At 40.5% G+C, this 11,130-nt stretch overlaps 1 protein-coding gene across 6 annotated transcripts in view; it reads left to right on the forward strand.

The window, feature by feature from the left end:
* LRRC28 (leucine rich repeat containing 28) overlaps positions 1–6,325 on the forward strand; it is a 48,349-nt gene extending 42,024 nt beyond the window's left edge. For all 6 annotated transcript variants that reach the window (XM_038146701.1, XM_038146703.1, XM_038146704.1 and 3 more), the window contains 2 exons: positions 2,007–2,166; positions 5,048–6,325. In XM_038146701.1, coding sequence (XP_038002629.1) covers positions 2,007–2,166; positions 5,048–5,120 — 233 coding nt within the window. In that variant the 3' untranslated portion in view covers positions 5,121–6,325. The remainder of the gene's footprint in view (positions 1–2,006; positions 2,167–5,047) is intronic.
* The last annotated feature ends 4,805 nt before the right edge of the window (positions 6,326–11,130 follow it).

Consider the following 11,130-nt stretch of genomic DNA (forward strand, 5'->3'; position numbering starts at 1 on the left):
GTTTCAGAGGTCAAGTGGTGCTTATAAATGGTTTCTTACTTGAAGTCTGTATGAAGAAGGACACTTTTTTTTGCAGGAGAAACTCTTTAATGGAAATAGGAGATGAGAAATACAGTTCCTGAGGCAAGATCAGATGCATCAGCCAACAATGCAGCTCCTTGCCAGGCAGCACACTCCTAAACTGGCAGACTTGTTATACATAAGGCAGAAGAAATGCGAGCAGCCCTCGGCCATTTCAGCACAGCGTGACAGCTGAGCTGCTTTAGTTCTGCCCCAATTCAGGCTCTCTGCTCTAAAGTGGCCCTTGGCTCATCTGGTTCTGCATCATGCAGTCACATGAGTTAGCAATATCTGATGATAACCTGCAGATCCTCTCAGATCTGGATGTGTTGTGACTCCCCACTGTTGATGCTATCTTGGGAATTCTCAGCTTTAAAGGTCAAAGGAGAAAGCGGAAGAGTGGAGAGTTCCAGTGGGAAGATTAGAGGGGTTATGGAAAGGGTCTCTTTGTACTTTGGCCACTGGAGTAAATCCTCACTGCTTTGCCAGGAGAAGTGTACAAGGAAGTCTGCCTTTTCTCACCCACTTGTGACTTGCTCAGTCATTTCTGGAATCCAGCTGTGTGGATGTGGTTCCTGAAGATGCCAGCGAACTTTGGTGTGGGAATGGGAAGATGATACTTCAAAATCAGTTTAAGGACTGGTTTGTAAATGGTTTTATACAAGGCTGTGAGGATTACACCTATTTTCAGCCGAGATGCAGAACCTGAAAAAGATGGATTTATATATCCATATACACCCACCCATAGCTGTGTCCTATTCTGAGTGACCCTTAGGGACTGTGGGCATCAGCACTGCAACAGCCCAGTTTGGGTGAGCAGGAGCAGGGCCTGTGTCAGACAGGTGTACGATAATGCTGTGCTGGGGAAGCAGGTGGCACATATGATTAAAGTAGCAGATTTCATCTGTCACTGCCTAAATTTGCAGTTTCAAGAGTGCTGTTAAATACTTGGCAGCTGCTGGGGAAGTGACAAAAGTGACTGGACTACTTTTCCTCAATCTTTGCTTGGCTGCGGAGTGTGACCTTTTCTTTCTGACGCAAATGTCCTGCTCATCCCCTCCTTGGGGCTCTTGTGGTACATTGTGTCTGGGGTTCAACCTTGCAGTGGTAGAAAGCTGAAACCAGTGTGATATCATAAAACTGATTTATCAGGTACTGCATCTTGTCTTGATTACTCAGCACCTAAACTCACTCACCTGTCTTGGCTGTCTCTCAGTTTCTCGATGGAGATTAGCATGTGGGGTTTAATTTATAAAACACTGTGTGGTTTGGGCCAGGCCTGGGAAAGTGATGGCTCTTTCCCAGGAAATGACCCTAGAGTCCCTTTTGGTGAAAATGATGGCATCTTGTATGCTGTGGGGGAACACTTAACAGATGAGGAATGTATTGATCTTTTTAGAGTGGTCTCTTTGGTTGGGCCTGTGAGAATTATGCTGGGCTGGATTGAATTTCAAGTAATTCCAAATACTGCAAATCTCTTTTTGCTGATGGTGGAGTTTGGGCTTTGTAGTGAGGTTAGCTGTCCTGCTGGATGGGTTGCTGAAACATTTTAGTAAAATATAAGTGATGTCTTTTTCATAATGATGTATTGTTATTAGTTACTAAACATCTGTTTAGATAATCTCTGTGTCTAAAAATCCTTCATGATCTTTTAATCCCTTCTAATATTTGCTCAAGCTATAATATTTTCACCTGGGTATTTTAGCCTAGTTAAACTAATGCCCACAGATGCTAAACTTGTACATTTAACTTCAACTATATGCATTTAGACATGGAAAGCACTGTGTGCCTCACTTTAATTGTGGTAATTTGTATTACCTCATTGTTGTTTTGACAAAACCTTAAGAATGTGAGGCAGCTGTTTTCTGAATTGTTCGTGGATCATGCTTGTGTTTGCCTTTATCATGCAATCATTTTATTATAAATATTTTTTGTTTCTTCTCTAGATTTAAACTTTCTGACTCCAATCTCACTACCCAAAAGCCTCTTGGAGTTACTGCACTGTCCCTTGGGACACTGCCACCGCTGCAGCCAGCCTATGTTTACCATTGTCTACCCGAAGCTCTTTCCCTTGAGGGAAACTCCAATGGCAGGATTGCATCAAGGGTAATTATACAGGAAATTACACTGGGGTTTGTTTAGGAAGAAAAACACCTTATGGAACAAAGCATATTCTTAAGGATTTTTTTTTTAACTTAGCATTTCAGATCCGCAGTCCCTAGCCTGTGATTGCACGTATACGTTGACAAATATTTTATTCATGAGTCAAGACTGTTAAAAGGGTCTTCAGATAAGCTGGTCTCAGCCTGGTGTAAGACAGGAAGGGGTTTGAATAGGGTGGGATTGAGCTGTTTGTGGTAGTGCAGCACATGGCTGGCAGCTCTTTGCCAGGGAAGGAAGGGGAAGGAAGTGGTACCTAACACCAGTAATTGCCCTGATGGCCTCTGCCTTCAGATTGCCACCACCAAACAAAAAGTGCTGCAGGATCAAGATGGAAAAAAGCTCTAAAGCTAGAGCTTAATTAATATGTTCTGCACTAAAATACTCTTGTTTTAATTTCCACACTAATTAACTTGAGATATGCTGTGGAAGCATTCTGCTTAGGAACATACATTTTGTAGCAATACATGTTTTTAATAATACTTCAGTTTTATGGTTGTAGAAGTTGTGAAAGTGTCTGCAGGATTCACAAGTCAAGTGCACAAGCCCACACAGATCTGCTGACCTACTGGACAGTACAGTCATAGAAGGGACTCAAAATGGGGATATGGTTCAGGGAATGTTGCCTTCATGTAGATAAAGATATAAAATACCTTTACGATGAGCCCTGATTGCTTTGCAGTGATTCTTTCCCTAATCCTTATCAGTCTGAGTGGATACTGTGGCCTTCCATGAGCCATAATATCAATGGATCCAGTTTCTGCAATGGAAAAGCATAATCTGAGAAATGTCAGCTTGTGCTGTTTGAAAAGTAATAAAGGGGGTTTAAAGCTAAGTTACAAGCAAAGGTGATGTTAGATTCTTGTTAGAGAATTCAAGAATTCAAGTCAAGCCATTAATTACAAACCATATACCTAAAGATGGCAGGCAGAAAAGAAAGGTGCTCTAAAAAAGAATGTTTTTGAGATTTCTTGTTGCTGTCTGTATAATGCAGGAACACCACTTAGTTCCTGGCCTGTGGAAATCCATTGATTTGATAGTGGATTTGATCTTCCATAAAAAGAAGAAACTGCTTTTCAATAGAAAGATCATCGATAAAAGAGAAGAGACTAATGGATGGATCAGGTTGATGGTACCTGTTTTACACAGCTGTATCACAGCCTGTTTTGCTGTGAGTTTGTAACATGAGAAGCATCTGATTTGTAAGCAATTGAGCTTTATGAAATGAAACAACTTAGGTATGCCAAATCTGGGCAGCAGCCAGAGGGCTGCCTAAATGCTATTTTGGAAAAGCCATCTTTCTAAGAAAGATCTGATTGCAGAGATTGCCCACTTCAATTTGCCACTCTGTTACACTTCAGTCATATGTCGAAATTCAGTGGATTTCATGTTGAGTGAAATAATTAACTTCGATATTACAGTCATAATACTCTTAGTCATGTTATAATCATGCTATAAAGAATCTCTTTCAAACATTCAACAGTATCATTTTCTAAGAAAATTATGGAAAACTACTGGCTCGTCACTAAATCCATCTATTGCCCTGAATAATTCAACAATGTGAGAGTTTGGACTACTTTGTAATTAATTGCTAAGCATTGCTCATTGTAGAAGTTACAGCTACAATATGATAGACATTATCAGTAGACACCTTTAGGAATTATTGAAGTTAAGACTCCACAAAAACGTACTTTAGAGCTGTTTTGGAAGAACTCTGTATTAACATTCTAAAATATAATAATTAAAAATACGTATTTCTGCATGCTTTTCACTTGTTTCAAAAATAGTTATCTTTCCTTCCCTTAGACAAGAATGTACTGTGTTCTGCAAAATGCCTTTAATGACTCCAGTCTTAAGTAGCTGACATTTGATGCAAATCCACAGAAAATGAGATCTAAACAGGGCAGCCTGTCATCCTTATCTCTGTAGCTTGTGCACTTGACGTGGTAAGATTATGTGGAATTGTGGAGGTGTGATAGCTGGTTTAGAAAGATGTGAAGGACAGGGTTTCTGTTCTAAAGAGCTTAAAGTGACCATGAAAACACACAGGATAGGATCCTGGGCATTTGAACAGCACTGATTAGCACATGCCACATCCATGCCAGTAACCCCTGCCTGGATTCCGTATCACATTCTGTATCCTCTTAGAGGGAAGGAAAGTTACGTGTTGGACTGGGTTTCTGTATCTGAAAAGGCACAGATGCCACGAGCACTGGGTAAAGTGTGATTTCTGGGTTAGTGAAAAACAGATCTGAACATTTTGAAGGCACATATCTCAGTCCCTGCCAGGCTGGAGCAGGAGCAGGGTCACCGTGAGGCTCGGATCACGCTTGCACGGTGCCATCCCTGCTGCACTGCGTGGCACGGTGTGACAGCACTGCCTGTCACTCATCCTTTCTGAAGATCTGCTTGTTCACTCTGCTAACCAGGGAGGACACTGGCCTTCAGTCATGTCATGCCTGCAAGCAGTAATTTAAGAAACACACGAGCAGGGCCGAGGCTGCCCAGCTATTTTCCTGTCAGCTGCTAAACCTGCTGGCTGTGACACTCAGGCACGCCCTGCTCAGAGAGAAAAACCACACACTGCTGCTCTAAACCCAGTGCATAAGAAACCGGGAAGGTTTTGAGAACCCCTGCAGCGTTTCCCTGCCTTGGTGTCAGGCACTCAGAGACAGCAAATGAACCTGTGCTTTTTCTGGGCCGTGGAGATGGGCTAATCCTGTATTTTACAAACCAGCACGTTGTCTGTGTGGAATGGAGCCAGGAGCTTTAATCTTTACTGACAACTGTTCTCCCCCTCCCCTTTTGTTCTTTTTTTTTCTCCTAGGAGGACAACTGTTAGTTTTGTGGCATACTGCTGCTCCACCCAGTGTCTGCAGACTTTTGACCTACTGAGTTGATAAACATTTCAACCTCCTCAGGAGTGCTGCCAGTGTAAAGCTGCGTTCGATGCCGTGTCCCCCGTGGTACTGGAATACTGTGTGTGCTTGTGCCAAAGCAGCAGAAGTGCCCAGTCAGGAACACTCTGAGGCACTTAAATCCTGCCCTATCAAATCTGGATGGACTGCAGGAACTTTTCAGAAGTGTAAATACTGAGCTTTTAAAAGTATTAATTTCTTTCTCCTCCAAGGCAGCACACAAACCAAACACATTCACAAGCTCTGACTTCAGGATTTCCAGTATTTTTCAAATGTGCCTGATTTCAGGTTGACCCATTGCATCATTTGAGGCAGTAGCATTCCTCTAACTGGAAAAAGAAAAGTTCAGTTATGGCAAACAAATTTTCACTTATTCATCCCTATCTTCTTCCCCTGTACAGCTGCAATCAGGTGTCTTGCTGTAATCCTGCAGAAACCTTTGATGGATCCCAGTGACTTTTCCATAGAATTCAGCCTTACTTTGTCCCTCTCATCTTAATGTTTACTGCAGCAGAGTTATCCCAGTTGTATACCAAGTCTTTGACAGTTCTCTGTGGTATTTAAATCCACATGCTAAAAGCAGATCTTTCTTTCTAGTATCATTAAATACCACAGTTATTTAATGGGAGTGACTAGGATATGTCTGGAGACTGAAGATCCTGTTTCAGTGAAGGCTGGTACTGATGCCTACACTAAGGGCTCTTGCTCCAGCATGTTTGAGGGTGTGTTGTCTTTATTTTCATTGCTTTATTTTTAGAAATAGTTTTCCTTTTGTTCCATGGAGTTCTTCAGGAAGAAGACAACTTTAAGTATCAATTTCCCTTGGAAAAAATCCCACTAGTAATATGATAGTAAACCTTTATATTTATTGTATTTTTACAGTTGCAGGCTATAGATCTTCAAAGAGCTGATCTTTTTCTAGATTCAGCATTTGGCTAATTTGTCCAAGTGTGTCAGTGGATTGTGTGCCTTGGAGAAGGCTGGAAGTCCAGGAGCAGGTTGTATCTCCATGCACAGGTATATTTACAGACATGGATACCTGCACAGAAGGGCTGGGACATTTGTTTTTATACATTAATGGCAGATCTGGTGCAAATTGCCACTCACTGTCATATTTGTGGGAATCTCTTTTTGTTACATCTTGTTTATTTTAAATAAAGAACAAAGCATGAAAAAAAGGCCCAAAATTCCTATGTGACTAAACATTTTGATTTTATACTAAAACAGTTTATAGATTATCAGCCCCTTTTGATTTGCTGTTGAATATATAATATTTTTAAATATAATTTGTTTGGGTTTTTTTTTTTTACTTTCTGTTTCTTAGGTATAAACCACTTGTTGATTTAGCACAGTGTGCTGCTCTGTGCAGTAGGTAGTTACAAGCTGAAATAGATATGAATGAAACAGTTTGTTATAAAAATGGCAAGATAAAGAGACTTATTTGGTAGTGTATTAGCATATGTTGTGGTGAGGTGTGCGTACTTTGAAGGCAGGAGGCATTAAAATGTTTTCCTGTTGCCAAAGAAGCATTTGTTCCCTCTGCAGGCTTCCTGGCATCTCTTCAATAAATAGAGTATCTTAAGAGCTTAAAAGAGTACCAAAAAGGCAGTTTTGAGGGTGGAATTTTTAGTTTGTGCATGTAACTTGTAAAAATCTTTCCTGGTTTTATTGGGTTGGTTTTAGAGAGTTGAATTAGCATTAAGAAATGTAGAACTTAATCATTCAGGAATGCAAGTATCATCTACTGCTTAAGAATTGTGAAACTTTCTAAAATAAATTCCATTTATTAAATCTGCTTTGCAGTAGGGGAAAGAGCCATCTCCAAGCAGCCTTGGTGCTTTTGGATTTCTGTCTGTGTCGTTTCCCAGGTTTGTTTCCATGTTGGAATCCCAGCAGGCCCAGCCATCCCACAGGGTTCACTGCTGAGGCAGCAAAATCCACCTTCAGCTTTATCCTTTTCCTTCAGTACCTCAGAGCTGAGATGTAAATTGCCCATGTACAGTGGTATCTGTATCAGAAATGTGCAAGTGTAGGACAGAAGCCACTTTTTTAAAAACAGGTGATAAAAGCTACGGTAGTGTTACAGATATTAATTTTTTTACAAAACTCTGATCAGGATTTTTCAGTATTAATTTTTACTGTGGCTTCCTCTGTCTTTGAAGGAGATATTTTCTTGGAAGTTTTTGACCTCTTTTTATACCAAGTTGTAGACTTGAAATCACAGTTTATATCTTAATTCAGTCTGTAAATACTATTTTGGAGTTAAATCTGGCTGTGATCACCTAAAAGACATCAGCATTAGTTTTATTAGGAGTCAAGAAGAGTGAAGCTTGATTTTATTATTATAACTATTTTTTTTTCTTCTTCCCATAATCTAATTATTTCTTATTGAGTCTGCATCAGTCTCTTTATTATTGTCTCCAAGTGCAGTTCAGAAGAAATTTAGCCTGTTCTATAAGCAGGATGAATCTTAACTAACACTTCAATAGATGATATTTCAAGAATGGAATGTTCAATAAATAAATGACTTAAACATGCAATTGAAGCCGAAATGTCATACCCTATTTTTATAAAACAAAGAAGGGGAAAGCCAATATATAGACTGAGAATGCAGCTTAAATTCATATTTGATGTTTTGGGGTTTTTTTTAATTGAACAGTGTTTGTATTCATCTGTATCTTTGGGTGATATTCTTCTAGATTAAAATAACTCCATTCTCACTTGTCCAAATTTTTCTAAAGTTGTTCTGCTGTAAGAGTATTTCATAACCAGCAAGCATGAGAGCCAGCTATGCAAATTGCAGAGAGGGATTTTGTTGCTGATTGAACTGTGCATCACTGGTTTTTCAAGGTGCCACAGTGCTTGGACTTCTCTTTAGTTGGTTTGTTTCTGGGTAATTTTTGATTTCTTGCTCTGGTTTGTCAGGTTAGTTCCCACCTAGGTAATTTTTTCTGTGTACGACAAAACATGAGGTGCCAGATGTTGAAAAAAATTACCATCTAAATTTTTCTGTTGTTAACAGTAGATCTTAATTCTTCACTTAGGGTGGAAGCAGGAAAAGCTTTTTGGTTTTTTTTTTCTCAAGGCATTAACAAAGAAAAAGGTGCAGGAGAGGAATGAGATAAAACAAGTCTTTAACCCATTGATACTGCTATAAAATTTTTCTAAGTGAAGATTAACTGCGATTATAATTAGGGATCACAGGCAACTTTTGTCTAAGTTGCGATAATAGGCACCATGTTAATAAAATTCCAGCCCTATATAGAGGTAGCTTTTTGTTCTGCCGTGAAGGAAATGGAGGAATCTCTGGCTTTGTTTCAAAATCCTTTTGAGTGCTTTTGCCATGGACACTGTTACATTCGGAGCACTGTTCCTGGGAACCTTCCTCATCATCTCTCAGAGAATCAGAAATGCCCTTTCCTGTGCAAAGAGCAAGGTCTAATATAAAGAAATGTGTATTTTTCTGTTTTGATGCTTCTCCTGGGCTCTTACCACGGTTCATTACAAACCTTCTATTTACTTGGTTGTGGTGAGGTTGAGATGTTGCTCTGAGCAGAGCGCTGCTGTTTATTGCCAAGTTGGCTTCAATTGCTGCAGATTGAATTCTGCTGAATCCCTTTTTCTGGCATTGAAGGGAGCACAGGACTGTTCTAACACCCGAGTGGGAGCAGCGTGTCAGGTTCTACTGACATCACAGCCCAGCTGAAGACTGGAGAGTGACAAACCTGTCACTAGAGAGGACATCTGGCTTTTGAAGGCCACTTTGGCCCACCAGAGTACCACTGATAACAGAAGAACTTTTGCCCTGATGTCAGTGGACTATGGGTCAAGTTCTAATTGATGAGAGGGAGCAATGTGTGTTGCCATCTTTGTATTTCTTGCAAAAACGGGGCCAACACCAGAATCCGTGGCTGCTGCTCTGTCTGCAGCTGCACTTCCATAATTCCAAGATGTAACTATCTTTGCCTCTTACCTCCCTCTTAATACTACTCATGTTGTTGCAAAATGTTATAGTTAACTTGTGATGGAAGAGGCTGAATAAATTGAATCCAGAGCTTTTATTACTTTTTTGTATTACAGACCTATTTTGTAGGAGACCGAAGGTCTGGTGGAAAGAAATGGCAATGTTCATGTGAAGTCTTCATTGCTTTTGCTTTTATGTGCCCTTTTTTGGATTATAACTTGAACTCTGTTTGCAACCGAGTTCATTCTGTGTCTGTGGAAAGCACATGTGCTTTGCTCTCTTGCTCTGTATTAACCAAATGTCTCTTAGTGTGAAGGTGGGCTTGCTAGATGGTTTATTTGAAGTTAGTGGTGGAAATTATTGTATGTGCTTGTTAATAAACTATATTTTTGGATAGAATTACCATTCATTAAAATTAACTAAATTCTTGCTCCTGGGACTATTAAGCTATGTTAGAATGTAGCATTTAATTTACATTTCAGTTCATTTGCATGGTAATTAGCTAATAAGTCTCTTGTCCCAAGGCTGAAGAGGTGGGGTGAAGACACTAGAAGCACTCCCAAGCCCAAAACACCACTTCAATTCATTTAATCCCTTTGTCTCAGACAATGTAGTTCATCAGATCTTGCATAATAGGAACAAAACTCATATGGAAATGTTATTTCAGACACTTCCATGGATTGATCAAAAGGAAAATAAGTTTCTTTAGGGCTGTGCTGCCACCCTGATAGTCCAGAGATGAGGCTGTGGTTCATGGATTCCTTACTAAGCAGCATTCAGCAGCTTTTTTTCCTCATTTAACAGATATCATGGGAACAAGGCTGCCAAAAATAAGTAGAAATTAAGCATCTGTTTTCCCAGTTGTTTCACTCCTTGCTATGCAGCATTTTGCTTCAGTCAAAGCTGCTGCTCTCCCTGTTGTGATGAGTTCTTTGAGCTGGATGCTGTCTGGATTTCTGTGAGTGTGTTGGGTGAATACTCAGTATCCATTCTCCAGTGAGACCTGTGGTGGCCAAGGTGACTCAGATCAGTTGTAAACCTTGCAGGTTTAGGTGTTGTCCAGATTTCCCTGAAGCCTGTTTGGTAGTTAGTTTACAATTATGTGCCTTTTTTGTATTTTACAAGTGACAAGGTAACTTTTCCTGCCCTTGCAATGGGGGTAACCTCTGTTTGCTTGGCAGCAGGAGGAGGATGTGAGTCCCTTAATAAATGGGAGAACAGCCCTTAACCTATAACTTTTACCAGCCACTGATGTGTCCCTTATGAATTAGAGAAAGAAATGGGAGAGCTTAACATCCTTTTCCTTTGCAATTAAAAGTACTTGGCATAAATGCAAGCTAAGTGGAAACTTCAGTGACTGAATAATGCTATTGTATGCAGGAAATGAGAGGAGCTGAGATCTCACTTGGAAAGGCACTGGATGTTTTGCGACTTCTAAGCCAAGATTTAGGGCTGTTCTATGTGGTGACATTTTGAAAACTTGAACGCCAGGTTGAACCCACTGCATCTGTGTCCCCCAACTTCAGCAGCAATTTAATGTTACAGTAGAACCCTCTCCATCCTGCCCTGAAGAACCCCACGAGTATTCCCTCTAGCTGGCTCAGGACTATCAGATTTCTGTCTGCTGCTTCAGCAAGGAAGAGGGCAGGAGTTGACCCATATGCTTTTTCATCTTTTCACGTTTTAAATAATAAACCCCTCACGTCAGGCTCTCTCAGCACCCATTGTGCCCTTCAGACACCTCCTGCTCCCAGGCAAAGACCTTGACACATCTGTGAGAGATCTCGAGTCTCAAGAACGAAAGCGGTTCTCTTGTTGGAGGTGCTGAAGTGATTTGACTTTCTGATGATGCCTTCCAAGTGGCAATCAAGGCCTAATTTCTCAAGTGCCCTGATGCTCTTTTGTATGTTCACGAGGAATGTAAATATTGACTGGCTCTTTCTGCCAGAGGAAGCTGCCACTCGTGGAGTCCTGTCCTGATGCTAAATATGACTACGGCCACGTGATGAGGACTGGCCATGAAATCAC

This window comes from Motacilla alba, chromosome 10, assembly GCF_015832195.1.
Source record: "Motacilla alba alba isolate MOTALB_02 chromosome 10, Motacilla_alba_V1.0_pri, whole genome shotgun sequence".
NCBI classification, from domain to species: domain Eukaryota; kingdom Metazoa; phylum Chordata; class Aves; order Passeriformes; family Motacillidae; genus Motacilla; species Motacilla alba.